Source organism: Alosa pseudoharengus, unplaced genomic scaffold (genome assembly GCF_046254945.1).
Source record: "Alosa pseudoharengus isolate Yale_2024_CS ecotype anadromous, Long Island Sound unplaced genomic scaffold, YU_APseudo_1.1 YU_APseudo_1.1_scf_6, whole genome shotgun sequence".
In the NCBI taxonomy this organism is placed as follows: Eukaryota; Metazoa; Chordata; class Actinopteri; order Clupeiformes; family Clupeidae; genus Alosa; species Alosa pseudoharengus.
Genome location: NW_027468848.1, coordinates 33,425,179 through 33,442,307, shown reverse-complemented (window position 1 = coordinate 33,442,307; position 17,129 = coordinate 33,425,179). Strand labels below are relative to the sequence as shown.

Here is a 17,129-nt window from a genome sequence, read left to right as displayed (position 1 = left end):
CAGAGTGGATTTTTTAATATATATATATGTATATATATTTGACAGAAAATTCTCAGTCAAAGACTGTCTTGTGTGCATTAAACTTTTCTGTCAAATACAATCAGGCCACTCATTGAAGAACGAAAATCAGCACTCCCCAGTGTGTGCATATGAAACACTAACAGAGAGAGGGATATACCTACATTTACAAACTAAATCATAAACGCATGTCATATTCACAGTAACACCAAAGGGGCTCATGCATCTATTGTCTTGTTATATCATATGTTGATAATATTGATAATGAAGATTGCACAGTGTAACCTAAACACTGAAATCCAATCTGGCAATCCTCTATGTGCGTCAAACTACATCTCTTATTAAGGTGCTTATAACACACCTGAATTTGAATAAAATGAATATTCTACATCCTGGAGGCTAGGAAGAGTTTTAGAACATGTTTGTTGAATATAATTCGCTGATGTTTATTATGTCAGATGTGGGCAGAAACGTCGACAGTGGAAGACAACCAAACCAGTGCTGACAAATGGTGCTGTCCGTGGTGCTGAAATGAGACCGTTTTAGTGAACCGCGGCTCTGTCTATGAGTCATTTATGCGAGCGTGGAGAGAGGAAGTTATCTGTGGGTTGATGCACATGATGCATGTGTTTGAAAGCTTAGTGATACACACACTGTCATGAAATATGCCATTATGAGCATTAACAGGTGTTCCGTTGGCCGCTACGGGGGCCTGTCCGTCTTGAATGACTTGTCCGTATGTAAAGACACTGGTATGGTATCTCAAGGCAGAGTAATACACGGTGTCGAAAAGACACCTGTACTCACCCTCGACCTCATCTTCTGGCAGGTTCACTGGTCCGCCGTAGTTCAAAATATCTGGAATTGTGCAAATTCCCCGGTACATCAAAGTGGAGGTGACGGCATGCATAGGCATGACTGCGTTGTAGAGGCTAGGCTGGTACCTAGATCTTCATATATGACTTAAAGCTCTGATACCAACTTTCTCCTACTTTCCTTGTGGTGGCGGAGGTTTACGTCCATTTAACAACGTGCAGAGGGTCCAGTCCTCGTGCATAGGAAAAGGTTTTATCCAGAAGAACGGGTTGCGTTGAACACCACCAGTTGTCCTCCGTTAAGTATTTCCCGCCTCAATGTATGCACCTGCAACGTCTAGAGTACACCGGCGTAAATAAACTTGAGCTCTGGGTAAGGTTAGCGTCGGCTCTTGATGGATCTCTAATACGTTGCCATTGCTTAATGTCTGTAACTTTTCCGCTAAAAGAAACGATAGCAAATTTATCAAATTCAGATTACTTCTGTGGTGACAGGCGAAAACCCATTAACAAGCCTGAATCGATCCTAGACGACAATAAACAGGAGATAATTAGAAAGTATACATTTTAACACTCCAGCAGAGAGCGTACATCATACCTTACAATCGGCCATTCAAGCGGTCCATATCTATTTAATTAGCGGTTTCATCGATAATTTCCTGGTGATTTCGTTGAAAAAGAACATCAATGTTAGATGGGGCTGCGTTGCTCAGTTTTCCTGGTCAGTGATATGTGTCCTTTCTCTTTCCAAAATGTATAGGATTATAAAGTGAAAATTCGTTGTTTATACTATAAAATAAATAAGCACAGTAGCCAGTGGTCGTGAAAAACACTATTAAACTTTTCTTCTGATTATGACAGTCTTCGGCGATTAAGGGGGAAAAAACGGCGGAATTGCTTCAATGATCTTCACGGCAATGGTTTGAATGCACTGGGGCACAGACTGATGCGCACAGGCGCGTCTCCAGTCAGGGTATTTCCTCTAGTTTCCTCGTCTCCCTTTCTCAGGGATTGTTGCTGGTGTGTGTGCTGGACTCTCTCTCTCTCTCTCTCTCTCTCTCTCTCCCTCCCTCTCTCTGTTGCTCTCTCGCCACCTCCATTCATACTAATTCTTATTCCTCTCAGCGCACGTTACAAAGCCTTGTCTTGCGTGCAGCCTGTGGCGACACGTGCTCCCATGGCACCTCGTAGCTACACTATATGAGGCAAAGTGATTAATGATCTCGCGACACACTATGGATGATTTCCCCCTCGGCATCTGATATAAAAAAAAATGTATAGTCCCAAATGTCACAACACGTGCATATTCATTGTGTGGGGTCTGAAGGTAAAGTCGCGCCATTTAACCCTTTAGTATAATATGATTAATGTGCAGTTGTATGTATAACGATATGATAGGCTATGAGTAATATAAGCAATAACACTAGGATCATCAGTACCTTCAGACAAATTTGATCTGACAAGGACATTTGTACCATTCAACACATTGAATAGGAGAGAATCAATACTGCCTGTTGGGAAGACTAACTGTTTGAGTTATTGTGGCATGCTGTATTTGGAGCAACACTAGCAGGCTCCACCTGCAAATCACACGCAGCAAACATTAGTAAGTCAGAGCGCATGTGTGTCACTGCAGCAGTTTCTTGATATGGAATTACAATACAGTGCACAAAGGCAGGCATTTTCCTCATCTCTTGGCCCAACCTGTATGGTATCCCACAGAGGGGAGAGGGGCACACTGCGGAGGAGGAGTGCTATTTAGGTGGTGTTTTGCTGCAGATCAGGCGCAGCTGTGTTTATAAATATGTGTGTGTGTGTGTGTGTGTGTGTGTGTGTGTGTGTTAGACGGGGGGTGGGGTGGTGTTGCTCATGTGGTGTGCAAGGGGTAGGGGGTGGTTTGGGAGGTTTGAGGGAGGCGGGGAGGATATCTCCCCAGTGTCATTTCACCTGTCTGTGAGTCTTAAAGGAGGAGGAGAGGCTCCGTTGTCCACCTGCCATCAGGGGCAGGCTGTCTCCCGCCACTGCACCCGAGGCACGCTTACTGCCCCGCAGTTCCATTCTACTGACAGCCTGCTGAGAGAGAGGAGAAGAAAGAGAGAGAGAGAGAGAGAGAGAGAGAGAGAGACTGGGGATGTGGAGAGGAGTGAGAAAGAGAGAGGAGGGGAGGAAAGAAAGGACAAATGATAAGAGAACAAAAAAGGATCGAAGGAGGAGAGAACTAAGGTCATTGTGCAGACCAGAAAGTAGAAAGAGTAAACAGAAAAAGATAAGACCATGCGCAGACAGAAAGAGTAGAAAAAAGAACAAATAAAACAGATGATGGGGGAATAGAAAAGATTGCATGAAAGGAGATAGGAGGGCAGGTGAAGAGGTAAGTGTGGATGAGAAGGGAAGTAAAGGAGGATGGTAAAGACAAGAACAACTGCAGGAGAGAGAAGACGGAGAGGAAAGTACTGGAGGAAGTGGAGGGGGAGAGAGGAGAGGGAGGAGAGTGGAGTGGGGGGTGGAGAGACAGAAAAGTTGAAGAGAACAAGTAAAGATGTAAAGAACAGGACAGATGGCAGGAAACAGAGTGGAGAGAGAGGGGGAAAGAGAGAGAGGGTGGAGAGAGAGTGGGGAAAGAGAGAGAGGGTGGAGAGAGAGGGGGGAGATAGAGAAAGTAGAAAAAAGGAAGGAGGGAAAATAAGTGACAGAGGCTTTTAGCTCCTCTACGTGATGCTGCAATAAGAGCTTGACAGCGCCAATTGAGCTATTTAGCTGTGGATCTGCTCTCCTGAGCTCATGTGAGTGGCTTATCAAAGGCCTCTCTGCACTGTTGTTACTGTGTTTTTACACGGTCACTCTTGCAAAGCCTGATACAGTGCTCCCTTATCTTAATCCACCCTGTACTACTATAAGCTGACAAATTGAAAGCTGTTTACCATCTCTACTACATTCAAGCTCCACTACCTACCCCCTCTCCTGTTCTTTTACTTACTTCTTTTGACACTCGTCATAGACACAGTCATAACATATTATTCATTCAAGGGATCTTGCGCTGAAGTGACAGCCTTAGAAAACAAGTTTTCATGGTGACTGAACCCACAATCAAGTTCACTAGATATTTATGGAAACATTCAGTCCTCTCCAGTGGGTGATTTTTAAAAAGACTTTAAAAGGATTAGTTCTGAATGCAGTTTTCTGGTTTCGAGTTCGCATTGATTTCTGCACACCACAGCTTCTCTTTGAGAGGGCTGAAAATAATTTGTGTCCTGTGGAAAAGGCAATAGATCAAGTTATTCCTCGTCCTCAAACAAAAAAACCCACCGGCAGCCCTCCTCAGCAGGGGAGACACTTAAAAGGTCAGTTTTTTGTTTACCACTTTCCCGTTTCACTGTCAATACCGCTCTGCGGTATACACACAGCTAAAACAGCCCTCAGACATCTTAACCCTTGAGACCCACAAGACAACCCCTAAGACAAGAGGAAGCACCAAGCAACTGGGCTACACTCACACATACACAAAAAAACTCTCCAATTTTGTGTTGTCACTGAGCCAGTCACTGCTGCATTAATTTAGCAGCAGAGGGCACTCTGTCCAGTCTCTCTCTGCCAAAGTGGGCATCTCTCAACCAGTATTGTCTAGTTAACCCAACGTGTTGGCATGTCATGACTCAGGTCCAGCAGTGCAGCTCAGGAGATTCATACATACGCGACTCTTCAGGGAGGCATCCCCCGAGAATGAGCCTGTGTGATCCCATTTCTAATCTCTTCAACGACAGAGGAAAAAAGCAACGGCTGAAATTGAGAGACAATAGATACCAAGACAGAGGAATGTCTGATTGCAACTGGGGTGTGTATATGTATATATTTTAACATTAAATAGTTCTTACTTCTTAACTATTTATTGATGCATGTATTCATGAACTAATTCATTTGTATTTATATTTCTTAAGCCTATTTATTTATTCAGCTGCCCTCTACTGCAGCTACACAAAGGCTTGGGCTTCAGGGCCCCCTGACCCCTTGAGCCCCTGGGCCTGGGCCCGGTAGGCCCGTGCAGTAATCCATCCCTGGTCTGATTCCACCAAGGGCAGTGACTGCCATAGAGTAACCAAGAGGACCAGCGCAGCAGGAGCACATTTGCATGTCTTCTCCCCATAAGGCAACTCCCAGTCTGGAGAGGCAAAGCTGAGCTCCCCCATGTCAGACAGGCGTCTGAATTCAGCTATTCTCTGGTGCCACTGACTTCCCTGTGGAGGAGGAGACATACACTGCCTCTGTGGTCGCACGCAACGCAACACAAGAACATAGGCAGAAAATCCTGGAAAATGTTGTGACTCAGTGAGAGAGGGATTATATTCAACAACCAAACAGCCCTGGAAAATGGGGAAAAAAAGAAGAGAGCTAAAAGAGAATTGTGTGTTTGTGTACACTATTGTGTGAATTGTTTGCCCCAGAAAGCCTTGTAAGTTGTAAGTTGATTTCCTTGCCTACCTAAGGCATTTAAAAACCAGACAAAAGCCCCAACACTGACAGACACCATCCTCTGGCATTCTGTGCACCCTCCATCCAGGGCATGTCTGTGCTAGATACAGCCCCTCCGCCCTGGGAGCGCTCCAAGTCGACGCCTGTCTGTGCTAGAAGCGCGCGGCGAGACTGCCAAGTGGAAAGCTAAAGCCGCGTTCGAGCCGAATTCCTGCTCCTTTTAGAATGTGCGCTCGAGCCCCGACGGCTGCCCATGTTTATCTCAATCCTCTCCCTCCCCTCGGGCGGCCCCCGCTCTCCGGCCTGCTCTGAGGCGGTTAGCGCAGGCCCGGCGCGTGCTCGCGTTTGAAGTGTTGTTCTGCTATTCAGGGACTTCCGCCGCGAGAAGGTGGGAAAGGGAGCTGGGGGAAACAGGCCAAAGCTCTTTTTTGGATTTTGCAGAGAGAAGACAGTGGGAAAAGCAGGTGAGGAATGGAAAGGAAAACAACACCGAACCCCCTTCCTGCGCTTTGACACTAACAAAACAAACACACCCGTCTCCCCAGCAGTGCGCTTCATCTCATGAATCAAAATAACATGAATCTGTGTTCTACTTTAGCTTGGTGCAGATATCCAGGGCATTGTTTTTCTACTAATTCACTTAGAAGGAATAACTTTTCTGCTGGAGACACTGAGGCAATATTAACTTTCGTCAATCGTTTATTTGGATTGATCAGAGACTGGACATATTCATTTGCTTGTGTCCTGCTTTAGCATATTTAGCAGTATTAGCAGTATCATTAGCAAACAATTCTGTTTAAGTACAACACTTAAACAGTATTGTTTGCTAATGGCAACAGTGATTGGCTATGGATTGTTTGTCTGTAGATGAGTCCAAAGATTCTCTAGAGCATCATCATCATTAGTCCATCAATCATCTCTAATTAGACCTTTGCCTTTGGGGGTTCAAACAGCACATTAGAAAAACAATCAGGCTAGATCTCACTTTCTTTCCTGGTCCTCCTCCTTCTCTTCCTCCTCCTCCACTCCTTTACCTCCTGATCCTTCTCCTCCTCCACTCCTTTACCTCCTGATCCTTCTCCTCCTCCTCCACTTCTTTACCTCCTGGTCCTTTTCCTCCTCCACTTCTTTACCTCCTGGTCCTTCTCCTCCTCCACTCCTTTACCTCCTGGTCCTTGTCTTTCTCCCTTTCACTTATTCACCTCCTTATCCTCCTCCACTTCTCGAATTCTTACTCCTTGTACTCTTTCTTTCTCCAATATTGTCCTATATGGTCATCCAGACCAAACTGTTGCTTATGTGTGGTTGTACCAAGCAATTATAATGTGTTTTATATAATGAAAGCCTGTATCCTCATATTCTCTACAAGGTCACAAACCTTCTTTTACCACATATTTCTACTATAGTGTGTCTCTGTGTGTATTTGTCTGTGTGTATACATGTGTGTTTGTGTGTGTATGTGCATGTGTGAGTGTGTGTGTGCATGTGTGTGTGTGTGTGTGTGTGTGTGTGTGTGTGTGTTATAATAAGCATAATGATGTTGCTGCTGCTGTTACTGCTGCTGCTGATGATGATGATGACTTGTGCCATAATAAGCTAAAACCTCATCACATATTATGGAGATTTCTTTGCGAAACAATATGCGGAGGACCAATGATAACTGACAACTGCCTAAATAGCATATCACAAGACAAAAATAGAATCATTTTTGCTGTAGTTACAGGTTAATTGAACAGAGGTATTTGGTCAGCTAAGTATCGTTTTTCTGTCTATCAAAACACTAATCTATTGTAGTATTCAATCTATGTCAACAAAAATAAAATGTTATTTGTCCATCATCCATCAAGTATTTTTCCCCCTTCAGAGTAACATAAAATATCCTCTCTTTCCTCATATGTCTCTTTTTCTGGCTGTACACATTCCCTAAGAAAGCCTGCTGATTGCTTCAAACAAATTGAGGCAAAAGCTGGAAACATACTTTGTGGAAGTGGATAAATGTTCTCTAATTGAAACACCTGTTCACAAAGGGATTATGGGCTTTCGGAGGGATTTTGTCTCTTTGCTTAGTTGCACACTGAAGCCTCAGCGGTGCTTTAGGACTAATGATCCACCTCAAAGTGAAAGGAATTCAACTTTAACATTAAGAACTTTGGTGGCCCCTGCCGTGGCACAACTGGCTGGGAAACCTGCACCGTAGGCCGGCGACCCGGGTTCGATTACCGCCCCATGGTCCCTTCTGGATCCCACCCCGACTCTCTCTCTCATTCACTTCCTGTCATTCTCCACTATCCTATCCTATCCGCAATAAAGGCATAAAAGCCCCAAAAAAATATACTTAAAAAAAAATAATAATTTTGGTAAGCAGATTAATGGACATTTCACCAGACAATGGCTTGGAAGATATCTAGGTTCACAACTTTTACCGCTAAAAAAATCTAAAGCTAAGCTATGTAACACCAGAGAAGTGTTGTCCTTAAGAGTTAATATCATCGGTTTCATCAACATCTAAGATGTCAGCCACATTGCTATTTACCTGCCAGCAATGTCCTAACTACCTTTTCATCAATCAGGCAGTAACTGATTCCTGCACCCATTAGCAGTGTTGGGCGAGTTACTTCAAAAGCGTAATGCATTATTCATTACTTGTTACTGTCATCTCAAAGTAATTTGTTACATTACAATATTACTGTCTTTGAATTGTATGGCATTACACTACGTTTACATTACTTTCACTAAAATAACAGGAAATATGGATTTGGTGTTCTCAATAGATCTCAATGCAGCTCATTACACGGCAGGAGGTGATGTGGTATGGCATAATGACTGAGCTAGGCTTAAGGCTAACAAAAAAGAACAATATAATGGTTGCAGTTATGGCTCATGGGACAATGTAGGCCCTAAAGGCCAAAGGTCACTCACAACTTAATATAGTAAAATATAGCCATAGTGAAATTGTATGTTGACTTTAAATGGTTCTCATCATTGCTGGTTGCCTTTCCTTCCACTTATAGCGGTGTAGACTTAATGCAAATAGTTTGAGAATAATGGCTGCGCTCTTTATCTGTAAAAGCAACATTTTAGTTATTCTTATTGCTTGAAATGAGAAGTATAGCCTAACCATGTTAGATCTGTTGCATGAATGGCAGAGATAACTCAAATTCCCTTTCTACAGTTCAGTACAGCAGGCAATCAAATCCAGGACCAGCATAGATGACTTTTTTTAATTCTTGGATATTGAGCATTTCTCAATTTTGGATTATAAAGCAAAGTAACTTCAGTTACTGAGAATTGTACCGAGTAAAATATTACTGAAATTGTATTGGTAATGCCTTACATTACTGCATTAAAGCAAAAAGCAATGTATTACTGTAATTACATTACTTTTTTAATGCATTACTCCCAACACTGCCCATTAGTGCTTATGCTTGTGGGTTTTGGAGGTCTCCAGCAGTTTAATGACAGACTGGCAGCCAAAAAAGCATCCTCTTAAAAAGCCATTATGCATCTGTCCCCAAGATCTCCCCCGGGTGGCGTCTGGAAGCATCCGTCTGACCATTATGTACTGCTTATGACCACTGGCTGAGGGCAGTTCTGGCGCAGGCGGGCGCCCGTAAATGTGGAGTTTGTATAACTGAGAGGCTCCTGCTGGACTGGAACCCCAGATGCTCTCCGGCAAGAGCAGCTCTGTGCTGCCTCCAGAATGGGTAATGAAGCTGTGAGCTGGTGGAAGAGAAAGAGAGACACACACAGAATGAGAGAGAGAGAGAGAGGGAGGGAGAGGTAGAAACATCCTCTTTTTACTTGAAAGGGTGTGCGGGAATGAGGACAGAACGGCTGCGTCATCTTCAGATCTCCGCCAGCCCACCAGCCTATCCCTATCCCACCCCACCCAGGCTCATCCCACTCCCTATCCACCCCACCCAGGCTCATCCCACTCCCTATCCACTGGCTGTTTGCGCCACACAGACGTGACTTTGGAGAACTTTCAAAGTGCATCATCACCCTGACACAGTGGTTCATTTCTTTTAGTTCATTTCTCCCTCTCTCTTTCTCTCTCTCTCTCTCTTTCCCACTCTCATTTTTTGCCTCCCCCACCGTTTTCACTGTTTACGCAGTCTACCAGCCGCTGACACACTTTCGAGTTTGGAAGTCTTAAGTTCTGGAGATTTTTTTTTTCTTTCTTCTTCTCGCGCAGTTAGCGTCAGGGTCAGGTAATTAGGCTGTCTGATCTGTGAAAGGTGTTTGTTTGCATTAGGAACTTTGCCAGGAGTTACAGACTCATTAACCCGCTGCCCTTCCAAACTGACAGAGGGAAAACAGAAGCTTTATTATCCAACGTGCCACCATCTCGGAGTTACCTCCGGGGTCAAAACAAGGATCAGCTCATGATGAGATAACAATGTGTGCACAATTCTGTAAATCCTTCCAACAGAACTGTTTCACTGAATGTAAATTAAGGTCATGCTCAGATATGTTTTGTCAGTTTAATTTTTAAAGAGCCTTTTACAATAGCTGCATTAATGCATTTTGCCTGCCTATGTAATTCTTAGTAATAACCTACACTAGATGTGTTATCCTGACCACAATGTGCATCAAATACTGTAAGCCCCAGTGAACACACACTTTGGATATTTTTCTTACTTTGAATAATTTGATTTCAGTGTGTTAAGTGACCAACTCCAGGCCATTTGTGTTTTGTGTTATGGTCAGACTGATTGTTAGATTGTGAGAACAAAGGAGCCATGGTGTGCCTCATGTTTGGTTGAGTCATACCTGTACATATTCAGCTCCAATCCTCAGTCACCTCACTCATAAAAACAAACAAACTATGTGCGATAGCAGGGCTAGTTTACATCAGGTCTTCCATGTATCAGCGTAACTCTGGGAGATACGATATACAATAAATAGTCTTACTTGTTTATGCTGCATCAGGTGAGCAGAAATGCAATGTCCTGAAATCAAGGAGCATGTATTCCATCCTGTTGACATTGATAAGAGGACAATAAGTCATAGAAATCCTAAGGGATAATGTAGTGCAAGCCAGCCAAACCTAGTTCCTCCCCTTGAGTGTTTCTCCACTGCAGTTTAAAGGCTTATAACTGTGACCTTTAAAGCACTTTGACAGTCTCCACAATCCTAAGAAATATTAATGAGGTTTTTGGTATCCTATTGTTATCCTTGACAATCTATTTGCATTATTGTTTTGTCTTGTCTTGTCTGTATAGTAATAGCTTTACTGATCCAGTGTTACATTTTTCATCAGTGCTTCAGTCCAGATCATTTTAGGTGAGGCCATTAAGAGTGTAGTTTCTCTGCTTTCCTGCATTCATTGACACATTCTTGAGAGGCCCGCAGGTAGTCGCACAATGGAGCTCAATTGATTTATTGTCCCACTAGATTACTAGTGCTATACATTTAGCATACAATAGCGCTGGGAAGAGCCATCTTTGCAGGTTGTGTACTCACGTCCCTTGAGGGTGTATCAGAGAATGGCAAAGTGACTGTTAAAAGACTTTCAGAGAAGCAATGCTGCAGTGAGTTGGTGTAAGATTTAATACAAAAAGAAATAACATGGGTGTTATGTATTGTCATCTTAACACTTTATAAGAAGGGTGCAATTCAAGTGTTTAAGTAATTATCAACTAATGGTTGATTCATGCTGTTTTAATGAACAAATGAATGATATATGACACCCTTTTAAGTATATATACTCTTTTGATCCTGTGAGGGAAATTTGGTCTCTGCATTTATCCCAATCCGTGAATTAGTGAAACACACTCAGCAGACACTAATCCCGGCGCAGTGAGCTGCCTGCAACAACAGCGGCGCTCGGGGAGCAGTGAGGGGGTTAGGTGCCTTGCTCAAGGGCACTTCAGCCATGCCTATGGTAAGGGTTCGAACCGGCAACCCTCCGGTTACAAGTCCGAAGCGCTAACCAGTAGGCCACGGCTGCCCCTTTGCTCACTATGAAGCCACTGTGGCTTTATGTGATTACTTCACACTTACATCAGCATCAAAGGATGTTAATTTATCAGGTGCTTTACTTCATATGTTAATTGTTAGCTAGTTGGTATGGTGCACTGTACGGACCAATGGGTACCCTTTTGCAAGGTTGTGAAGTTGAGTCTGGTGTCGGAATGTGCTTGTCTACACATGATGAATTCATCAATAGTGAACCATTACCGTAATACATCTTTATTTATCTGGGAGTGAGGTTTATTCACTGTACAGTACAGCCTACCTGCTGTCCACTATGAAATCCAGCTAATTAATGTATGAAGTAACTATGAAATAATAATTCCTTTAATTGGCGATGAAGTTAGTAGTTAAGTAAACACAAGAAACCGCAATGAGCAACAGGAATTCATTAATTCAGTAAAAAATCATGAATCATGCATTAGTTATGCTTGACTTAAAGGAGAAATCCGGCGATTTTTACATGGATCTTGATCGCTAGACGTAGTCGAGGACTGTCGATAGGAAAAATAACAACCAAAATTGGTGATACCAAACTGAAGTAGCTGCAGCTAATGGCCAGTACTCCCATTGAGCTACAATGCGAGGTCTGGGGGCATCATCTAAACCAGTGTTTCTCAAACTTTTTTTCTGGGGACCCACTTTTTAAAAATGACAGACTATCGCGACCCAACTCGTGACTGTGGTAGTTAACAAACTAAATGTTCTTTTTTTGCCTCCTAACAGACTCAAAATGTCATTAAAAGGTCTGTACAATATGAACAGAGTCCTTATGTGACAAAATGATGGATTTTGCATCTAAAGCATCTAAATTCAAAGTTTTGCCAGAAATTTTAACAAATGTGTTACAACCACCCGGCTCGTTCTGGGTGATTTTAACATAGGGAGACCACACGTGGATAAAGAGTTAACAAAAAATATGTATTTATTAAAGTAATCATGTATGCAAAGTGTGAAGTCAGTATTAATGAGATGGTAAGAAAACAAAGGTATGGTGTAAATCAGAGTAATGTGCAAAGCCCAAACAAAAGACAAAGGCGCCGCATGCTGCAATGGAGAGAGGGAACCCTGAACTTCAGCCAGGTAGCTCTTTTATATTGCAGTTGCTCCAATCAGGTGATCAGCAGCACCTGTGTCTTGACTCCGCCCTGCAAACCAGAGAAAGACAAAGACAGGCAGGTAGGCAGAGACCGGCAGGGTCGTAACACATGTAATTTACAAGTCATTTTAAACACATGCATGATAGAAGGCATGGTTCGAATTACGGGGGGATTGGGGGGGTCCGACTCACCTACATGAGACTTGGACCCTCCCAAATGGGATGAAAATAATAGTTTAGGGTAGCCTGACGAGCCAGACCCACATTAACATGTAGGGTCTGGACACTCACCGTTCGCAGTGCTCAGTCCGAGGGGCGGGATAATCAGTTGTCTTTCAAATTCCCTCTGCACGCAATAGGACAGCGGCAGCGCTATGAGTCCCATGCGTTTCCCACCAGCGGAGCTAGTTGGCTAGTTCAAACGTTTGCCAACTTAATAAAAGCTTAACTCGTGTCACACTGTTCGCCTACAGCAACATCCATCTTATTTGTTTTCAAGTAGCAGGGAATTCAAGCCAAACCGTTGCAACTCTGCCATCAATCATTATGTTAAGCCCACCTAACGACTCTATACACAATTTCATTGGCCCGGAGAAGTTTCGATATCTGGAGCTCACAAACCAACGGAGAGTTGCTAGACTAGCCCTGGCAGCAAGGGGCGCATCTAGATTTCTAGGCTAAGTTTAGGGGGTACTGAAAAAATGTAATAAAATGTAATGTTATCATATATTGCATGTAATCAAATGTATTGTAGCGTCGGCGCAAAAAGACAGTGTTAGCGTTCTCCCGCGCAGGGGATCCTGGGATACGAGAGCGAACATTTGGGGGGTTTATGTCGTTATTTCTCCTAAGTTTTGAGTGTAATGTTAGCGTCTTTATTGTGACATGTTTCCCTTTTAGTTCTCCCTCGTGTGTGATCCTTTTTGTGTGGGAGGCTGCGTCCTCCCCTGTATGTGTAGTGTGTGTGTCTACTTGACCTGCCCTGTGTGCATTGTGTTCTGTGTCTTGGTCTTGGTCTGTGTCCTTGCTCTCGTTCTCAGCAAATAAACCTTTTGATTGGACAACTGTGTGTGTCGTTATCAAATCGTTACATTGGTGTCAGAAGCGACTTTCGGACATGGCCTCCACTCAGCGAGAGAAGCTGGGAGCAGGAGACCTCACCACTGGGTGGAGGCCCACGCAAGAGGATCCAGAGAGAGCCCTTATAAGGGTTGCTAAGGAGCTTGAGGCCTTCTATCGTTACCGCCGCCGGAGGAGAGGAGCTATCGCCGGGACCTGCCTGCTGCCATGGGAGGAGATCTGGCCGGATGAAGTGGTCGCAGAGAAGATGACGCTGGCCTGGACGCTGACTCCACGGCGAGCCGCGACGCGTGAGCAGAGCCGAGGGAGTGCGGCGAGGAAGAGGTTCCTAGACGATGGACGGTTGGCGGAGCCGCAGAGGGCAGCGAACTCACGACGGTGGGGCAGCTTCGATGGAAAGGCCGTCTGAACTTAAAAAAACGTTTGGGTTCGTGTGAGAGGCACCGTGCTGTGTGGGCGCCCGTTCTAGTTGGCCTGTTGGCCGGCGCCTTTTGAAAAAGTTTGTGTGTGGAGTTCGATAGCACGACCATCTCGGGGGTCGTGCCTTCGCCGAGGCCGCGAAGGAGTGGAACGGGCCGGGAACAGAGCAGTACGGCTCTGCGAGATGGCAACACGAGGAGGGACGCCGAAGACGGTAGCTGCAGCGGGAGAGCTCAGCGCGGTCCGGTTGCTGTGGAGTCGGTGCCTGTCTGTCCTGGTCGGCGACTCGACGGAGCGGAGTGGCGTTGGCGCAGCTTCATCTGGCCCCCCTCGAACCCCGGTGCTTGGTACAGTGTCGACGGTTGTAAGGCCACCTAGGGCCCCGTCTGGAGAGGAGGAGTGCCGTGGTGACACGCCGCGGAAAGGGCAGCCTGAGGGCGGCTGCTGAGAGGGAGCTGGTGACGAGCGGGGTCGGCCACGTGGCTGTTAGCACGCCCGAACTGGATTGCTAGCAGCGTGGCGCCCCGTTGAGTGAGCTCCTGCGGCGCGTGCACCCCACGTGAGTTGGCGGTAATGTCGCACTGGACTGAGTAGGGGCGACGCGCGCCGACGCTAGCATGTGGCTACCTCGTGGTCGTTGCCGAGGACGGCAACGGCTTGTTGGGGGAGCTATGTAGCGTCGGCGCAAAAAGACAGTGTTAGCGTTCTCCCGCGCAGGGGATCCTGGGATACGAGAGCGAACATTTGGGGGGTTTATGTCGTTATTTCTCCTAAGTTTTGAGTGTAATGTTAGCGTCTTTATTGTGACATGTTTCCCTTTTAGTTCTCCCTCGTGTGTGATCCTTTTTGTGTGGGAGGCTGCGTCCTCCCCTGTATGTGTAGTGTGTGTGTCTACTTGACCTGCCCTGTGTGCATTGTGTTCTGTGTCTTGGTCTTGGCCTGTGTCCTTGCTCTCGTTCTCAGCAAATAAACCTTTTGATTGGACAACTGTGTGTGTCGTTATCAAATCGTTACAGTATTACCATCACATACAAACAATTCAGGATATAATCTAATGAAATACGATTTTCAAACCCTCACCCCCATTGGGCTGTACCATTTATCTGGTACGTTCAGACTGTGTTCTTTGCTATGATATAATACTGACGACGAATTAAAACAAATGCACAGTGTAGAATGCAAACGCATAAATTAATTGACAAGCGGTGGCCAACTGACCATACATTTGTCTAATATTTCACTGCCTTTGTAACACATATTGATAGCCAACCTTAGAAAAACATTGAGTAAAGATCGCTATGGTTTAACCGGAGGTCTCCCTTCACTCAGCGGCCACGACCATCGGTGCTCCTTAAAAATCAGGGCCCACTTCCCCGAAAGCATCTTAAGCCTAAGAGCGTCGTAAAGTCCCTCTTACGAACGTCTTAAGATTTGCCGACTGTTTCCCGAAACCATCGTAGCTTAAGAGCGTCGTGAAAACACTCGTAGATCTACGAGTGCTCCAGAGTACTCGTTACCGGCTAAGAGCGTCTTAACAGTACTTCTCACTGAGGTCACCAACAGGACATACAGAGGAATTACAATTTGGAATACATAATCCAACTTACGTTCCCATTCTTTATTGTGTTTACCTGTGATGAATCAGATTTTAACGTGCAAAATAGCCTACATTTAATGGTCATAATAATGTGATGAAAAGCGGACAAAAATGCAATCAAGTTATGAAACGAGACGTTGCCAGAATAGTTTGACATTATCTTTGCTAAGTGAAGGCTATATTTTATTAGGCCTATGAGGTAAAAAGCAGAGAAAGCAACATGTGGTTTAGTCTGTAGCCTACTGCATCAAAATCTAAGCCTACACATTTCCTCTCTCTCTTACTCGACTTCTTTCTGATCTTCAAACGTGTTCTTAAGTGGCAACGCGAAAAATTATTGCATGGTGCAACAATCTAATCTTAAAATAATTACAATTATTTATGTCTCTGTGTGGTATATAACCTACTTGGGATGCTTACATGGAGATGTCAACGTGTTTCTATTTTCGTATTGATGTGAATTAATGTGTAGATCCGAAGTTTAAATGGTAGGCCTATAGCTGTGACGTGCAGTCACCTGACATCACCGTCAAATCAGAGGATATTTCAGAACTATTAACGTGGACAGCTCCCCTTAAGAGCATCTTAAGAGCAGTGCACGCGCGTTCACGCTACGAGCATGTTCGGGAAACAGTCGGAAAAACCAAACGAATGATCGTTATGGTTATGGTTATGGATTTAGCAGACGCCTTTGTCCAAAGCGACACATAAATACAAAACAACATAGTAATATTTAAAATTGAACAGGGAACAGATTAAAATGTAGGTCAAATATAGTAAGGAGAATAGTTGTAGTACACAATAATATCAATTCAATCAATAGCCTAATAAAAAAGCAATGTAAAAAAGGGGAAAGGCAATAATAAAACAATAATGTCAATTCAATCAATAATATAAAAACAATGACATGTTAAGACTACATTAAGGAGAATATCAATAATAAACAATAATGTCAAATTAATTAACAGCCCAATTAAAATAAAACAACATTATATAAACCATAACACATAAGCGCTTAAACAACTAAGTATATGTTGAATAGGAATGTCTTTAGACCCCTCTTAAACGACCCAAAACTACCACAGGAACGGAGAGCACTGGGCAGTTCATTCCACCAACATGAAACCACTGAAGAAAAGAGTCTGGAATTAGACCCAGTTTTCATGACTGGTCGACACAACATACGCTCACCAGAAGACCGCAGTGGGCGGTTGGGGATGTAAGGCTTGATTATTGAATTAAAATAACTAGGAGCAGATCTAGTTATTGTCCTATAGGCCAAAGTGAGAGATTTAAATTTAATTCTGGCTACTATGGGGAGCCAATGGATAGTAACTAGGAGAGGAGTTACATGTGTCCTCTTTGGCTGATTGAAGACCAGGCGTGCTCCAGCATTTTGAATCAGCTGTAATGATCTTGTTACACAAGCGGGTAAGCCAGCTAATAGTGAATTACAATAGTCCAGCTTAGAGATGACCATGGTCTGAACAAGAAGTTGTGTGGAATCTTGTGTCAGATAAGGTCTGATCTTCCTAATGTTGTAAAGCATAAACCGACATGATTTTGCAATAGAAGCTATATGCTCAGAGAAGTTAAGTCGGTCATCAATTACAACGCCCAAGTTTCGTGCCGATCTAGTTGGGGTCAGTGAAGTTGA

General features: G+C 44.1%; 1 protein-coding gene across 1 annotated transcript in view; it reads right to left on the bottom strand.

Annotated features, from left to right (window-relative positions):
* The window catches only part of cabp7a (calcium binding protein 7a), a 16,818-nt gene extending 15,884 nt beyond the window's left edge, over positions 1-934 (bottom strand). The window contains exon 1 of the mRNA XM_076270403.1: positions 826-934. Within this exon, the coding sequence (XP_076126518.1) occupies positions 826-934 (109 nt within the window). The remainder of the gene's footprint in view (positions 1-825) is intronic.
* Between the last annotated feature and the right edge of the window lie 16,195 nt (positions 935-17,129).